This window comes from Carassius auratus, chromosome 20 (assembly GCF_003368295.1).
Source record: "Carassius auratus strain Wakin chromosome 20, ASM336829v1, whole genome shotgun sequence".
Classification (NCBI taxonomy): Eukaryota; Metazoa; Chordata; class Actinopteri; order Cypriniformes; family Cyprinidae; genus Carassius; species Carassius auratus.
Genome location: NC_039262.1, coordinates 15,094,734 through 15,113,447, shown reverse-complemented (window position 1 = coordinate 15,113,447; position 18,714 = coordinate 15,094,734). Strand labels below are relative to the sequence as shown.

The 18,714-nt window shown below is 38.0% G+C and overlaps 1 protein-coding gene and 1 long non-coding RNA gene across 2 annotated transcripts; one reads left to right on the top strand and one right to left on the bottom strand.

Annotated features, from left to right (window-relative positions):
* Window positions 1–3,323: 3,323 nt before the first annotated feature.
* LOC113037778 (uncharacterized) lies at window positions 3,324–4,597 on the top strand. The gene is made up of 3 exons (XR_003274669.1): window positions 3,324–3,617; window positions 4,399–4,431; window positions 4,514–4,597. It is a non-coding gene; the product is annotated as an uncharacterized LOC113037778 (long non-coding RNA).
* A 6,529-nt stretch (window positions 4,598–11,126) lies between these two features.
* Window positions 11,127–17,050, bottom strand: LOC113037744 (zinc finger protein 521). Its single transcript, XM_026195093.1, has 3 exons — window positions 16,657–17,050; window positions 15,401–15,604; window positions 11,127–14,460 (listed from the first exon to the last, which is right to left on the bottom strand). The coding sequence occupies exons 1-3, from the start codon at window positions 16,694–16,696 to the stop codon at window positions 11,831–11,833; spliced, it is 2,874 nt and encodes a 957-aa protein (XP_026050878.1). The 5' UTR covers window positions 16,697–17,050; the 3' UTR covers window positions 11,127–11,830.
* Window positions 17,051–18,714: the final 1,664 nt, after the last annotated feature.

Sequence of the window (18,714 nt, the reverse complement as noted above, 5' to 3'; positions counted from 1 at the left end):
TTGTGTAACCATTGATGCCAAAGAACCTTTATTTTTTAAGAGTGTGACTGAATAACTGTATGTGTAAATAGCAACTATCTTGCCACAGTCTGCAGACATGTGTTTATAAATTCAACATGGCACATCACTCTTCATAATCTACAACACTATATTTCACAAACAATGTGTGAGACTGTGAAACGATATCTTGTTTCTATGAAATGAGGCTTAGTCTATGGATAAAAAATGGTATTACTCTGTGAATTATTCTATGTACAGTAGAAATGGCATTGAATTATTTACTTTGGTCTAAGACTGAGACATTACATTGATCACTCTATTTCTCTTCAAATCTATAACAAATCCCAAGCGATTTAATGTTTTTCTTCATTGCTATTTCCTTTCGTTGTGTTCTCTCTAATTCTCTGTCTCTTGATTTATTTTGTATCGCTCTTGATATGTTTCATGAAATGTGAATTATTAATGCATGAAGGAAGGAAGGCTCTTAAGGCACTCAGACCTACCTGCCTTTCTCCATCTAGGAATTTATCTTTCAAAACGTTAACATTTCAGTGCCATGAACATCTCATGTAAAATATATCACCTACCATTTCACTTTAAGAGCTGCCAAATCAGTGGCATATAGCTCAAGGAATCAGTCAAAATTACTGTGGCAGTAGTTGTCAGCTACCCACGATAGACTAGGCTATTCCTTTCACATGTATTTTAGAGTGAATGAACATATCATGAAACAGGTACGTCTTTATGGGAAGTATGGATCATCATAACGGGAAACAGCTGACTGTAGGAACATCTGAGGCTCGTGTGAGAGATAAAGGGAAACTGTTAATTTAACTTTGCAACTGAGGCATTTAAACAGAAGCTTGACAAAATATTATGTATAGTAGTAAAATACAAGTATATAAAATAATATGTATAGGCCTACTAAAAGACATTTTGGGTTCGCACACATTCGTGTTTATACACAATATTCTCGCGGCTCCATCTACTGGTTATTAGGTGAACATGCGAAATTGTGTAAACGTTTTCATTAATTTTAATTCGCCCCCTCTCTTAAGATGCAGAAAAAGTCTATATACTCTGTTTTTGATAATACTACAGTATTTTATATGACCTTAAATCACATTCAAATCGGTCAAGCATATTGTATTGTGAGTGTGACATCACATAGTATGCTTTACACTAAAGAATGCAATAATATACGTATTAGAGTGCAAGTACAGATGCATATTAACTAATATTGCATTATAACTAGTGCACAATACTGTTAACAGTATTTGACAACGTTATTTAAAAGAAAATATGAAAAAAAGTCCAGTGTCAGCCAATAGGGGGGAGTATTGTCCCACTTTCACCTTGCAGTCGTATGGTTTCTCAAATGTCTAATCTATCACTTATTAAAAAACAGAATTTGACCAGGCAAATCCTGACACTTCAACGCCTAAAACCAAAACGCAGCTTTTCTCGCCTGTTTGACTGGCTGACCTTTTCAGATCATGCGAGGAGTTATTTGGATCCCATCCCCCAGACGAAGGCCATCCTGGCTCCTTTCCTGTTCACTCATTTTATACAACAGATTTTAAATACAACATTGGATAGGCATTTGCGAAAGTACCCGAATGATGGATATGTGATTGTTGGATATGTGAGAGAAAGGAGAGCGCAGAGAAATGATAAGTGACTCAATGTGAAAAAACAATATCAGTAGGTAGAGGAAGCTTTCACCCTGGTTTCCATCCCGGGAGGATGTTGACATGGCATAGTCCTACAGTTTCTTGGGAGTGCACCTGGACAGCAGGTCAGACTGGTCTGTTAACAGCCAGAACATAAAGGATCTTAGTCGGCTGTGTTTTTTAATAAAGCACAGGAAATACCTCTCATACACAATATGCTAATTTTCAGTTCTGGACTTATCATGATTTCATTTATATTCACTATTATACCTTGAAGGGTGATATACTAATTCTGTATATTTCCACTACTGGCACTTCATTATGACACTGTGTTGCACCTAATTTACATCTTTAACCCTGGAACTTTAAATATTTGGAATCAAAACTCAATCTTACTGCACTGTCTTTTTAGTCATTTCTCCTCTGCACTCGACCCACTCGAGAGACGCTTATTGACAGATGGTCTGGGCATTACCCGGCATCATGTTTTCACAGCCGACTTTATCTTGGCCTAAAGCCTGGGCACACAAAAGGAAAACCAAGTTCATGTTTTAACCCAAACATTTTCTGGGATGATCGCTATGTCTCTATAGCATACAAATAATAAATCAGCATTTGTATTCTGCTTGTATAAAATCAGAATAGAGTTGATAGTTCATTAACCCTGTCAGTTTTCTGATATAGACTTCTATGTTCTTGTATGAACTATTTACAGATTTGAAACAGGCCTAGGTATATTTATACATTTTTCTGAAAATGCATTTTTACAGCACAGGCGTGCCTAAAATGATGTCTCTTTTCCTTCCTGTGTCTATGGTCAAAGCCCAGCTGCTGTCATGGTGATTGAGGGGTATTTCCAAATGAGGCAGCATTTTGTCCTGGTGGCTTCCAGCTTTAGGGCTCTATTACCTAATTTCCCTTCTCAAGAATATGCACAGACATCACATTGTGATTCACTGCTTCTGTTTAGTTGTATTTTTAAAGATCAACAAGTCATATGGATAGTTGTACTGCTTATAAAATGATCAGCAAATTCACAAACACTCTAGTGTAAGGAAATGCCTTAGTATGAAGGAAGTAAAATCCTGCTATTGAGTTTTATTATCCTGTCCAAGGTTAATCTTTATTGCCCATATTAGGGATGTCAAATTTCGATTATTTCCATGATCGATCGTCGTTTAAATTAACGATCAATTAATCGATTAATCGTTAACCATAATACTGCAAAATGCGTCTATTGCAGGCACGCAGTCAGCGGTATGACAGGATGTGCAAAAGCCACACACACACACACTGTAAAAAATGTCTGTAAATTTACAGCATATTAACAGCGTAAATATACAGTACTGAACTGTTTTCTAAAATTACGGTGTCTTACCGTAAATGCACACGTGATCGGTGGGAGAGGGGGAACCAAAGGCTAGCCGACACATGGAGGAGCATGGTTTCAGTCAAAGTTTTATGGATTTCATCTCAAGTTGAGGCTCATTTACAGGTAAGCAGATCAAAGTCTGAATACATTTTTATCTTAAACTGCAGCGTTTTTTTAATGTGGGAACAATATTTTAATTTACCTTTGACAAATCTTGCCAAGACGGTGAACTAGCATGTATGCAATTTTTACAAATTTCTCCTGAAAGTTAAGTGTGTATGAGTGTGTTTGTGAAGGATTTGCATCGTTTTTTTTTTCTTTCCTGGTGTAAAATCCTGTAAATGTTAAACTTGTAAATAGTTAAATATAAAATACTTGCGTTCGCTGATTATTTAATTGGATATGAATTGAACATATTTGGCAACTTTAGAAGATGAGCACGTGATCGGTGGGGGAGGGGAGCAACGGTTAGAGTCTGATACCAGAGAAAAGCATCATCAGTCTCAGTGAATAAAACGGATATTATCTCAAATATAATCTCGATTACAGATTGCAGATAACGAGGATATGAAGTAAGTGTGTTTTCCTGATTTTCTGAAACACTTATTTGCACAATTATATTTACATTTTGCATTGGCGCCAACCCAGTGTAGTTTAAAATGGAGGATTTGTTTTATTTGCATTAATGTTGCTAAGTTAGGTGCGTATAAAGTTGGTAACTTATATATTATCCTTATATGTTGGGAAATCGAAAATAGGCCTGTAAACTTAATTTTACTTAGGAAGCATAAACTCATCGCCTTTTGCATGAGCACTTGACTGGATAGATGGAAAGAGTAGCGTTAACGTTATGGTGAGAAACGTTTGTTTTTTTCGGAGTGACACATTAGTCTTTCAATATAAGTCGTATCTAAAACTAGTTAGAGTGTAATCTAAATAACTTATTGTTAATAAAGTGGGCTTTGTATGTGAGCACATTTTAATTTTAATTTTGCACTGGATTTATTGGCACAAATCTCTATATCACAGAGGAAACGTTACTTCATTCACTTACATTCTAACTTGTTCCTCAGCCTCAAATACAGTTTTGTGTGTGTGTGAGAGAGAGAGAACGAGAGTGTGTGTGTGTGTGTGTGTGTGTGTGTGAGAGAGAGAGAGAGAGAGTGTGTGTGTGTGTGTGTGTGTGTGTGAGAGAGAGAGAGAGTTAGAGAGAGAGGAAGAGGAGAGAGCAGTAGACAGAATATTGTTTTTAATGAAGTGTTTTTAATGAAAAGTTGGAGGATGTCCCTGGATGAGAACAAAGATATGGTACACCTGCTTGTCAAGATTCTAACGTTAATGTCCCACTTCCAGGAACACGAAGATGGACTGGATTCGCATGCAGATGTAAGTATTTTATTTTCTTCTTTCCACTTCACCACATTATATTATGTAATATTATTATTTGTGTATTGTGTGTTCTCTACAGGTTGCAGCATCTGCATCTGATGTTGAGAAGACACTCAATCTACCTGCCAATCCTCATCTGATTTTGCTGGGTTAGTGTGTCATTGCACATGATGAAGAAGAAACATTTACTGATGGCTGAGATATAAAATTGTTAACATTGCTGTTGTGCACAATTGTTAAAATTGCTTCTTCTTTTTTTCTTTTTTTTTTGTGAGTGTCCAGTCAACATTTTTGACTGCAGTTTCAAGTGTTTGCTGTGCACTACATCTTCAATCTGCAGTATCAAGAGGAGGCCTGTTGCACGTTAGAGTTTTTTCAAAGGTAAGTGTTTTCCTTTTTGCGTATGTTTTTATCACTCTCTTAGAATCTGTGGTAACACTTTATAATAAGTATACAGTAGTAAAGTAATAAATTATTTGCAAACTAGTTACCTCAACCTTTCTCCTGTGTTCTACTTGTGTTCTTCCATTTCAGTTTTTTCAGTTCATCATCTGAAACACTGTCAAATGTGGTTTTATTCGCATGCCAGACACGGAGAAAATAGGAGAAAGGCATGTAGATCCACATTAAATCGAAACGAGTCAGAATATATATATAGATCGTTTGCAAATGATTTATAAGTGCTTTATTACTTTATACTTATTATAAAGTTTTACAAAATTAATCTAAATTCTAAACCAAATTAATTAATCAGAATTTTGAAAAATGGTTATTATACACTTCGGTAATGTGTAATGCAACTTTCCTTAGATGATTCTATGGAATAAACCCAGAAAGAGGCTCAAAGACCTGCCGAGGCAAGGTAGTCTCCAAGAAGACGGGGAAGGTGGTGAATAAGAAGTCCACTACAGTCAATCCAAAGGTTGCCACTCTACAAAAAAATCGAATGGACTTCAAATGGGACTTCATCTAGGCAAGTGAAGTTACACATACATTTTCATTAAATACAGTTCTTAATACAACTTATTTCACAGTTTACACACAGAATATTTCTCACATTTAAACTTGTTTAACAAAAAAAAAATCAACATTTAAAAGTAGTCAGTTGAAAAAGACTGGTGTGACTCATTTTGGCTACTAACGTTGCGTCCCTGTAGTTTGCATTGCATAAAATAAAATAATTTACAGCAAAGAAACGGTTTTATAAATAAAATCCACAAACCTATATTTGACCCAAAAAAAAGTCGTCAGTGGCACTGAGAACTACCCTGAAGAGGATACAGTCCGCACTCATTACAACCCCTATGTTGTTGCGACTGTTCAGTCCCAGGTTACACAAAAACTATCCAAACACACAAAAAAATTTAGAGGTCGAAATAATATAATGATTTTATTAAAACCATGATTTTTTTTATTTTTTATTTTTTTTTGAGTACATGCACACTATTAATCAGTTTAGTTGGTCCACTAATGTTGCTCAAATGCACCGTTACCTCTCCGTCCTCTAACCGGTCACCCCACTTTATTCCGGGACCTAGCAATTTACAAATTAAGTACTGGTCATACTAATAGTGTGGAAACAATGAGAAAAAAAAGAGAAAAGAAGCATTTCCCATTTCTATGAATTATAAAAAATTGTATGCAAGCGCTCAACTTTGAAAAAAATTAAATAAGATTTACTTTGCGAAAAGTATATTATAAGTAAATTTGACTGTTCTAATATAAAGTGCAACTCACCTGTCATTCTCAGGTAAAATCTGCTTAATATTTAACTTAACACTCATGAAGAAATTAAGTAAATATGTTTTATAATTTTTTTTTGTTTTGTTTTAACTTTTTCAAATTACATCTTAATGGTTAAAATACATTTTAGAAATATGTTTTATTCTCAAATTCCATTTTTATTCCTGTTACAATTAAAACATGGAATAACAATTGTGTAATTATTCCTTAAACATCATTTTTAATGATTATTATTATTTTTATTACTATAATTCTTATTTGTATTATTATATTACTTTGAAAATGACATATTCTACTGTACAAAAGTGATATATTTCCGTCACAATCACATCACATTAGACCGAACCTTTATTTTGAAGGATTGATGTGAAGACGCTTGATTTTTTTTTTTTGTGTATGTGGGATAGAGCTGCAACTATTGATTATCTTTTCTGTAAACTAATGTGACGTGTGGGCGGAGCTAAAGAATCACGAGTGCCAGTAGGCTTTTGCATTGAGAGCGTTTGGAAGTTGTGACATTAGCATGAGGAAAAAAAACCATCATCCAAAACAAACCATGGTTAACAGTCAGATTCAGCCGTTTATTTATGATCCAGAATCAGATCCTGAGGCTGAAACTGAACGAAAGCAGCAGCAGCAGCAACGACTCGCTCCGAGCGGGGCTCGAACCCGGGTCTCCGATGGGAGGCGGACGCACTAACAAGAAGGCAGAGATATTTTAAGCAGTTTTACTCACCGCCTGCGGTTCCAACACACGATTGTGACCCTTTTTCGTTGGGATTGCATCATCCTTAAGAAATAAACGATACGCAAATCCGTCGTCAAACTGGGCCTTGTTTGTAAAACAAGCATCTTCAAAATGCAGGGAACAAACACAAACTCTTGCACAACTCCGTTGATGCTCTGTAAAAATAAACTCCATCCACTGGTCCCTTAATGCTGTTTTTTTTGGTAATCTGTGCAGCGTTGTCTTGCCCTGGCAACCAAAAACACACTTCTTTTGTGACTTCTCGCAACGCTCTCGCTCTGATCAGTGAAGTCTGTTGTGCTCTCAGTGCTCTGCTATACGGGAGCGCGCGCTCTTCCGGCAGAAGTGCCTCAGGACCCATATAAGGAAATTCTGCTCCATCTAACGTCACACAGAGCCATACTCGAAAAAAACTTTCCGAAACTTGTGACAAACCGGAAGGAGTATTTTTGAAACTTTGTCGATGTTTAGCATGGGAATCCAACTCTTTAACAGTGTAAAAAACTCAGTATGCATGAAATAGCATTTCACCCCCCCCCCCCCCCCCCCCTTTAATCTAGTGTTCCTTTTTTTGATTAACTAATTAATCCTTTGGATAACTTTACAAAAATTATAAGTACAACTTCTAACATAATATTGCAACTTTTATTAATTAATACACTAATCCACATCGCGATTTCAGTTAGTGTACAACACTATTTTATTGTATTCATCACAAATGTGACAAATTCTGTGACAATCCACATTATTTGCCTAATTCCGTTTTCATGATTTGATTCTGTGATTGCCTCCATGTTTTTCACATCGTGGAAATCGTAGGGTCCTAAGTTTCTGAAATGTTTTATATTATTATACAGTATACATGTTTTTTGTTACGTTCTATTAAAATTCTGCTGATGTTATTTTAACTTAAAAAGTATTTTTCTCAATGTTTATGTTTCAGACTACACCCCTCCCTGGCTACACTTGCATCAGAGTTGGTGACAGTTTTATGCTTCTGAAACGTTCTTGGACTGTTCTACAAATCCTTGCCAGGTTTTGACTTATTACACCAAAATAAGATTCTTGTTCAGAAGTTGTTTGCCATTTCTTAAAGGCTGTTTTTAGGGGAACGTACACTCCAAGCCCATGCCCATGCATTGTCATACTCATAGCACAAAGCTAGACCTAAAACGGCTGCTTGTTTTGTGTTTTATATGGTCAACTTAAATTAGTTTAAATATGTCCACAGACTTCTGCAGGGTTCATTTTGCACATTGTCTGTTTTGTAAATTGGTTAATTTTCTTCTCTCTTCATCTCATCTTTCTCTAACACATACAAAGACTGATTCTTCCATTTTGATTGCTTATTTTTTTTTTTTTTTTTTTTGAGAAAGCATTTGAATTATTGGTTGGGCACTTAAATAAATAGTGTTCTATAAGAAATACCCCCTTGGTCCTCTCTTTTCTGTCTATTTGCTGCCACTTTTTAGTATAAATGAAATGCCAGTTTGTGAATTTGTTAAAATACAGGTATTTTTAATAAAGTTAATGGTTGGCAAAATTGCCAGTTCTACGGTTTAGAAAAAAAAAAAAAAACTAGAATACAGTAATGATCCTGAAAAATTACGGTACACCGCTGGAAACCCTGCTGCCAGTATATTACTGTTAATTTACAAAAAAAGCTGTAATTCAGAAAACTGTAAAATAACGGTACACAGCTGGAAACCCTGCTGCCAGTATATTACTGTTAATTTACAGAAAAGCTGTAATTCTGGAAACTGTAAAATAACGGTACACAGCTGGAAACCCTGCTGCCAGTATATTACCGTTAATTTACAAAAAAGCCGTAATTCAGAAAACGGTAATAAAACTAAAATTACGGTACACTGCTGGAAACCCTGCTGCCAGTATACTACCGTTAATTTACAGGACAATTTTTTACAGTGCACTAAACGCTTTCTCACTTGAATTAAAGAGGTTTTAGTCTGAATAAAATGCTAGTAGCAGGATTATAAAATGAATAGATGCGATTATGATCATTTGATAAAATGAAGAGAGCGCGCCATACTTTTGAGGTCATTTTACTTTGTTGACAGTTTCCAATCCCGCACGAAGAACGCTGAACGCGCATCTTTAAATGGTTTTGTGGTGCTCGTTGTTGTATTTTAAAGCACAATTGCAATGTTTTCAACTGACATTATTGTATAAAATTATCCGAAATGTGGAGCGCGTGTGACTGCGCTGCACATTAAGTGAACTACATCGGCGCTGCTGCACCAAAACACAGTTGCTCACATTAATTTGATCCTGCTGGATTCTGTCCTAGAAAATGTCAGATTTTTAAAAATCCGGCATACAGCGCATTAGATCGTGACAGTGCATGCGTGCACACGAGGATGAGCGAGCGGGGCTTTGGCTAGATTTATTTGGAGGTTATTGCTCATGTCTCATTCGGCACAAATCGAAATGTTTCCATATTCGCAATGTATTTGAATGTTAAACTATTATTTATAATGTAAACTAGGCTTGTACTTAACACGCATATAGACGGAAAAGATGATCCTCTTCATATGAGCAAAAACGTCCTTGGCATAACAGCAGAGTGGACCGGTATACTACGGTCTATTTAAACTGACCAGTGTAACCTTTTAATGTTTAGTTGACATTTTATTTTGATAATGAACAGACTGCGATGTAAGTTTGAATCGCTAGAATATAGGCCTACGTGTGCAGCAGGCTCCGGGGCGATCGAAACAGCTGAGGCATTAAAAAAATATATATTTTCCGCAGAAGTGTTTACTTTCATTTGTGCACACTCACAATAAAAACAGAAGATTTGTGCTCTTGTGAAATAAAGCAAACAAACAGAATGCGTTGTCATCCTTTTTTTTGTGAACTTATGGAGCGCCCACACTTCTGTTTTAAATCCGTTAATCTTAATTAGCCTATTTAAGTCGGATATATTTCGCATTGCCTATTTAAAAAAAAAAAAAAAAAAACATGAAAACAAATTGTTATTTTTATGTTGGGCCTATTACTTAGTAGGCTATAAATTTTCCTTAAAGCATCCCATTTTGTCCCAGGGCTTAGAACCTGTGCCCTAGTCAGGTCCATGCAGAAACTTGTGAACGATGCTCGGCGTCACCGTTTAGTGACAGCAGTGAATGCTCCAGGAATGTATCGGTCACAGCGCCTATTAATCGCTGTTTTGAATCCAGCAATTATTTATTTAGAAATGATAAGATCTGATTATGACAAGTGTGGTATAAAAGCTTTGTTTATTAGAGGAATAATAGGTTAACTGGAAAATGTTAGATCGAGACCATGCTTTTGGACCCCATAGTCTTCATTTACGCGGCTTTGTTCTGGTTTGCCGGTTGGTCACGAATTTCCACAAATTCAGTATATTTAGGCGTCGTTTCTTTTCCTAAATCTTCATAGTCTAACCCTCTAATTTCCCAGGTTTATTTTATTATCTTTCGCTTTTAATAACTGTTTTCGCATCTCTTACTGTGGTAAACATGGGAAGGGAAATTAAAGATTTCATGAATTAAGAATTCGTTCGATTTATTAATTTGTTCCCTTATTTCACTTAAATCATGGGTTATTTAGGGAACAAAATTAATGAAACATGGACAATTGCCACATTAATAATTCCTAGGAATGAATTAACAAGTTGTAGGAATGAATAGACTACCTGTCCTGTCACTGTGTCCCGCAGCCCTGCAAAGCGCACGATATAAAACAGTTATCTGATGAAATGATTAGTAACTACATTTCTATTGCATTTAATGTTGAAGAACTTTTATGTTGTTTCTATTTTAATGTACTTTAAAGTTTAAATCACATTAAAAGTGAATGAATGATGATGCTTTTATATATCGTCACCGTCACTCACAGCCGCTCGCACGTGTTGAGTGCGCATGAGCCGCACGCAGCCCAACATTGAATCGGTTAACCGACCATCGATAGCCTTAATCGATTGCATCTCTTATCGACAATTAATCGATCATCGATTAATCGTTGACATCCCTAGCCCATATGTATTACTGAACCTTGATAGTTGATACCAGACTTAACAATATCAAGTAAAAAATTGGCAACCTCTCTCTCTCTCTCAAAAAAAAGTCCTTCAAGGATCTAAACATACCATAACATTTTAAAATATATAGAGAACTGAAAATACAAACACGTACCACTTCACATACCATATTTCACATAAAAGCTATTTTATTTTCTGCAACAGAACATCATATACAGATACAGTTAACAAGACACAAAAATTAAATTTTGAGTAAAAATATCAAAAAGGCAGAGATGCAGATATTTTCCTAAAAACATAATACTAAAAAATACAATTACCATAAAATTATAATAGTTTAGAAATTATCAGATGTCATTGTCCAAAAGCCCTACATATAATCCATAAAGTTTACCAAGAGGCCTGCTTAGATTTCAATTTGATTAAACACTGCTAATGACTCTTTCCCTCAGAACATCAAGTCCCACTGCCCACATCTCATCCTCTTTTCTGCCCCTCTGCGCATCTGCAGTTTCAGTCATCAGCAACTCATTACTGCCTAGATCCAACCAAGATCCAGTTCCGTTTCTTAACACAAGGATTTATCTAAAAAACGCAACAAAAGATAGAGGAAATGATCCAAATATGGCAGTAAATCTGAGTTCAGAAGTGTCCAATGAAGATTAGCCTCGCACTAGGGAGAATTAGTCATTTGCCAAGCATCTCAAAACAAAAGAAGCCACTTTTAAAAGCCTCTCCCGAACATCTTAATGTCTTCACACATCTAAGGCATACAATGCATGACTGAAAGCAGATACTCCAGATCACAGGCAATCAAAAGAGTATATATATATATATATTGTCATTTACAAGCGATGTCTTTTATACAGTTTGCTGTTGACTCAAACTGTTGAGGTTTGGCTGAGAGTGTTATTATTGCTTCTCTCCGCTGGTATGAGAGCCGTAGCTGAACAACAGTTGACTACAGAAATGCAAGTCTTACTGTCTCTGAATTTATGCTCGAATGTATTGACGTTCATGGTCACAGTTTCCTGCTGTGCAACGCTTGAGGAGATTTTAAGGTCAGGATTAAGGCTGGAGGGATCCGTGCAGCTGTTGATCAGATCATCATCCTGAACCTTCTGCATGTGGAAAGTGCCGTGAATTTTCAGCTCAAGAGTGGAGGTGACAGTCTGCATGCACACGACACAGCGGAAGCCTGTGAGCGAGTTGTGCAGGTCTGGGTGCCTCTGACAGTGTTCCAGGAAGTCCTCCTCACTGTGAAGCGGAAGCTTGCAGATGCGGCAGTTGCCTGTGTCCAAGCTCCTGCTGTGGGTGACCTTGTGTTCAGTCAGAGTTAGCAGTGAAGGGAAGCGCTCTCCACAGATGGGGCATTGGCAGTGCTTGGTGGGGCCTAGATGAGTCTGGACGTGCTCCCACAGTGCCATCTCAGTGAAGAAGGTCTTGGAACAGTCTTTGCATTTGTGGCTCCCTTGGATTGCCTCCACTTTGCGCTTGAGAGTGCCACTCTCCCCGGGTTGGATGTGGTGATCTCGCAGCTGGTGGTTGGCGAGCAAGGACTGCATGGTGTAAGAAGCGCCGCAGATTTCACAGGCAAACATAGGATCGGTCAGATTCGCCTTCCCTTTGCTTTTGGTTGGAGGAACAAACAGCAATTCCACCTTACCGTCTCTTATTTCACTATTCACTGGCAGCATTCCAGAACTGTCCTTGGCAACTGGTTCGGGGACAGGTGGAGGGGTCACGTTGTTACCTTCAGCGCTCTGGCTCTTGGCACAGAGTTGCTCGTGTAAGGGCACCTCGAGGGGAGATCTGGTCTGGGTACATACGCAGGGATTGCATTTATCGCTATGTGTTGTGATGTGACACTGTAACTCAATGTCCGTGGTAAAGGACTTTGCACAGAAAATGCAACAGTACACCTTGCATTGTTTGTCGAGATGCTTCTCTTTGACATGCAGGTGCAAGTCTTGCTCTTGCTTGAAGTCCCATTCGCAGGACGTACAGTGGAACGTGGTTCTCTTGTTACTGTGCTCGGAGGCCAAGTGAACTTGAATAGACATCTTGGAGCCGAACACCTTCTGGCAGAGGGAACAGCGGTAAAACACAATGGTGTGCATCTCGAGTAGATGTCCATGTAAGTCTTTGACACTGGTGAAGGTCTTACTGCAGCTTCCACAGATGTAGAGTGTAGATGTATTGCTGAAATGAGAAACTGTGTGTTCCTTGAAAGACTCGTGGTTTGGGAAATCCTTGAAGCACTCTGGACATCTAAGTTTTGGAGGCATACTTTTCAGGTGGGAACTCAGGTGAGTTTGAAACAGATCCAGATCGTTGTATTTGGCCCCACAATGGTCACAGATGAAGTCAGTTGAAGGTAATGCCGTTTTTTTGGCTGGACTCTTGATAGACTGGGGTGATGTCGTACCCATTGTCATCCTTCCGTCTTTAAGGTTCATCAAATTAATGTTCTTGTGAGTTTTTTTGATATGCTGCATCAATTTTAGCTTACTGTTAAACGTAGGCAAATGAGTGCAGTATGGACAGAAAATCAAAGACTTCCGTTCTGCTGTTTCTTCTGGATCTGGATCAAGTTTGAGACAGTGGGTCTGCTGCACGTGATTATCTAGTGTGTCCTTTGTCAGGAATCCTCGGAAGCACTGCGAGCAGAAGAAGACGTTGTTCTCAATTAACGCCGAGTTGTGTGATTGGCGAACATGCTCTTGAAGGGCATTCAGGTCTTTTAACGAAGTGGGACAGAAGCTACACTGAAGGACCGTTTGAACGGCTGCTGTGATTGCGGCTTCAAGCAAAACGGAGTGGCCTAGCATCACATTAGCCTCTTTTTGGTGCTCCGATAGTTCAGGTGGAAGAGTCAGGATCTTATTACTAGAGCGGATGTTGTCTTCTATGTCTTGGGGCTGGGGATGTGCTCTGGGGTTCATGTGGTTGTGACAATGAACACAATTGTTGAAAGCCTTGAGCTTTTTGGAGATTCCTAAACAACTGTTTGAATCAAAATGAGGCTTTCTCTTTTCTGCAGAAGGAGTCATTGTCCTAAATGCCATCTCTTCAGTATATGCAGTGGCTGGACTGGACATGTGTGCTGTGGCACAGGGGCATTCTGCCATTGAGAGGGCTGACTGATCTTGTGCTGCACAATTTGGAGGATGTCTTTTCTCAATGTCCTCCAGGTTATTGGGTGGGTGATTTGATAGAGAGAGATGTTGGGAGGACATGACACTACCCTGTTCATAATGAATACTCAAGCCCTGTTTGCCGTTAATGAAGGTCTCACTGCTGTTATCTTTTTGGGATGTTTCAAGAGGTACTGAACGGTTGCCAGACAAAGGAATGTTTGCCCTCCCACACTGACCAAGTCTCTGATGATCTTTATATGTGTCTCCCTTGAATCCAAGGTCACAACCATCTTCACGGTCAGAGGAGGAAGGACCAGGGAAAAAAGGCAAAGCCAAACAACATGCTTCATCTTTCTCCACATTATGATTTGCTATGGACAAAGAAGAGAGGAAAATATGTTAACAACTTCTGAAAAAAAAAAACAATGAGAGAACACCCCATCACTGATGAGGAGTAACAAACTGAAACCAATTTAGCAGTGCTTCTGAATTTAGTATACATTTAGTATAGTATACATATTCAGTCTGTATACATCACCATTTATAGAACTGTAATGTACTGTAGTTTGCTTGCTATATTTTTATTAAATGTGGGTTTAGTTAACTACTTGACAGTTAAATGATAAATGACACCGTGTAGCTTCCCAAACACTATACACTAGAACTAAAACTGTCATGTGATAGTTAAGAATTCTACTATTTTATTTTAGAGGTCTTGCTGAAGGTGGGTTAAAATACAATTCAGCCTCATAGGAGCAGACTAAACACCAAAAATATGAATTGGATGCTCTTTTTCACACTTTTTTAGATGTAATTAGCTCGGTATGTGGCCACATAATGAGCAGTCCCACTGTGACTAAAATTGCTGTCAGTATGAGAGGACCAGATTCACAGTTTGAACAAATGGAGTGCTGCTACTTTAAAGCACTGAATATGTACAAGAGAAAAACCCAAACCCAAGTCATGGTACAAAATTATACACTGAATCAAAGGATGAAGGCAAATGCTTTAAAGGATAAAACATATTAAAAACATGTCTTCACACAACAAGCAATTGGAATTTCATAAATCCAAAATCACTTGTAAAGGCATGATTCATTCTATAAGTGTGCAGATAGGGAATTGCAAATATACCTAATTCAAAGGTCACTTTAACATGCATACACACTAAACCCTGAATATAAAACCCTAGAGGTCTTTATTCCTTTTAATCTGTCTGTCAAGAGATACTGAAAGAGATGGATATATTCACAATATTCACAGTTTATCACAGTGAAGGATAATATTGAAAGATAGAGTGGGAGTGTGTACCTGTATCATGGCAGTACTTCAGCCTCGGTTGGGTCAATGAATCTGCTTGCTGTAGGGTTGCACACTTGTGCTCTTTAGCATCTTCATCCTTCTCTTTTTCAGTTCTTTCCCTCTCCTCATCCTTTTCTTTTCTCCTCTCCCAGGAGCAACATTTCTTCCCCACTATCGTACTATCTTCCTTTGTATTTATCTCTCCGTCTTGACCTGGGGAGAAAAGATTGTTTGCAAGAAAGAGTGACTGGTAGTTACAAAGCCATTCAGATTTAATGTGCTATATTTACCAGCTAACCAATAATAGCGACAGAATATAACAGTACACTATGGCACCCCTTTGCCAAAGGGCAAAGTGTATACAAACATCAACATTTTGATCTATTTTTCTTCCAGCAGGGGAATACCCCTCTGTGCATGTTTGCTCTTTAAATAAATGCTGCACTGAAGACAAGTACTGTTTGAAATACTTTCATTGCTAAGTTTCATGGTGTCTTTTCTATAATAAGTGGGTAAGTGAATCATCTGTATGGGGAAAACTAAATAAGCTTGTACTCCATATAGCATCTGTATTCTGTGATTTCAAGATGACATAATCCACATGACGTGATGACAAGAAACGGAATCGCTTTTATCCGCAAACATAAAAAACTCAGGCAACTTTAAAATAATCATAGGCTACTGTACGCACACATGGTTTCTGTTATGCTTGGAACTGTGCTTTGACCTACTGTTTTTATACCGAGCTGAAAAATATTTTCCGTTCCCTACAACATTTAATCCTCACATAAATCTATGAACGTTTACAATTTCATTATTAAGCATGTTTATTAAGCCGTTTTCTTCATTCAGATTTTACCATCATTGTTGAGATATTTAATCCCCGCCTATTTAAAACTACACACACGTTTTGTTTTATGGCAAATGAGACAACTTTGTTGTTAAAGCCCAAAACTATCACAGTAGGGTAAGTTACATTGATTACCATGATAAATAATTATTAAATAAATAAATCTGTATTAATGTGCACCGCATACAAGAACGATGAAAACCCCTCTCAATGAAAGTACATTACGTTACTCAAAAATGCAACGAAAAGTCTGCTCAAAACAGTTTGTCTCCTGATTAGATTTTTGCCGAAAGATTGATTTTCAGCCGAAAGATCTGCGAATAATGACAGTCTGCAGAGGTTTGTCCCGCGGTCGGATTTCACTTAAGACAACAAGGAAGCAAGTGGTTAAATAATAAAAAAAAGCCTTTCGTACCTTTCAAAGATCGGGGCTTCGCCTGCTTTCGACGAGACATCGCAAAGGACTTCGGCAGCTGTCAACACAAACGGGTTAAGTTGCGAACGCAGGACAACACAAGCGACAAACACTTTCGTACTGTTCCGGAGATTTGAATAGCGGGAAAGCACATTAATAAGACGGGCAAAGGGGCTCGCCCCCGCCTACAGCAGCGGGATGACTCCATGCACGCGCTGCGCCACCGGGGGCTCGCGAGATGCGTAATCACTGTACACACACACACACACACAAAACACACACCGGTAGAATTTTATGAGAAATGTTTAAGTTTGTGTTGAAATGTAACTTTTTATTGACAATCGACAAATCTGAGTTTCGAACATTGTTGAGATCTCTTTTGAAAGAGACACGTGATGGGTCATTTTCATCATCTTGCATCACGTCACTTGCTCACCAATCCAGTTCAACATTTTGTTAAGTCAAATGCTGTGTGTTTGTAATAAACAAATCTAAACATGCAGCTTTTCACTTCATAAAACATTAATTGATGGACTGGATTTGTGTAGATTATTGAGATTTAATTGTCAGCTGCTTGACCTCTCATTCTGATGGCACCCATTCACTGCAGAGTATTCTTTGGTAAGTGATGCAGGCTAATGCAAAATTTCTACAAATTAATCTACATCTTGGGGTACATTTTCAGCAAATTTTCCTTTCTTTCTTTTTTTTTTTTTGTGGATGGGGGTTGAAATATTTCCTTTAAACTTGCTTATATACTAAAATCTCTTTATAAAAAATTAAGATGTTCTTGCCTTCTTTAAAAAAAGGTGGTAGTTGGTGCACATGACATTTGACTAATAATTTGGCTAATTATTGTTTTCATTCCTTTAAAATCAAAAGGAATAAAACAACCTATCGAAGACTAAATGCATCTTTAACATTCTCAATATCTACTGTATACAATCAAACATATGGTACTGTCATAATGAAATCATCAGAGGAGCGTCTCCTTTCATAATGACACCTCGGTTTAATTTCTCTGTGGAAACGTTAGTTATGAGCCGCCCCGTTGGATGGGCTTTGCAGCAGGGAACGTTGATTAGAAAGCCGGATCCCTTTGGGAGTCTGCTCTGCAATTTCGTGTTTCTAATGAGTTTTGAATTAGCTGCTGAGACACTTGTCTGTGACTGTTTTGTGAATAAATGAGGGGATGGTGCAATGAAAAGACACACAACAGCATAACACGTCGGTCAGGTTCTGAGGTGGTAACATGTTGGGTCAGTAATGTATATTTGAGTTGACTTTAAGCATCCATGTAGTGATTCAGACTGCATGTCTTAGGTGACATTATGAATCTGCATCACTCTCAACCTGAATAAGTCATACTGTATGTAGAGCTAGGCCAGAATATGTGTATAGACCTATAGTGTAGCTTTAAATAGATGGTATTGACATGCAAAAGCAACCTTTGCGCAAAGGAGATCCTGAAGGAAATAATGTATTAGCCAATCAGAGCATCTCGAGGGAGGAGAGCTGTTAGTTCTGATTCATATCCTCAAGCATCCAGTTGTTTTATTAGACTGTCCTAGAACAAATAGTTTACAGTGAAACTACAGTAATTAAAAAAAGTCAATTTCCCAGATTGTTCTTTCGACTGATTCACATTTGAAAAAAACCTGAACAGAGAGAAGATTATTTAGTTCTGAGAGAAAGGCAGAGGGGTTTTCTTCTGAGGATTAAAGATGAAATATCAGAAATGACTTTTCATCCCAGATAAGGCTCCCACAGAAGTACAGAAACAAATTCAGTGAAGTGAAGTGACATTCAGCCAAGTATGGTGACCCATACTCAGAATTTGTGCTCTGCATTTAACCCATCCGAAATGCAGACACACAGAGCAGTGAACACACACACACACACACACACTGTGAGCACACACCCGGAGCAGTGGGCAGCCATTTATGCTGCGGCGCCCGGGGAGCAGTTGGGGGTTCGATGCCTTGCTCAAGGGCACCTAAGTTGTGGTATTGAAGGTGCAGAGAGAGCTGTTTATGCACTCCCCCCACCCACAATTCC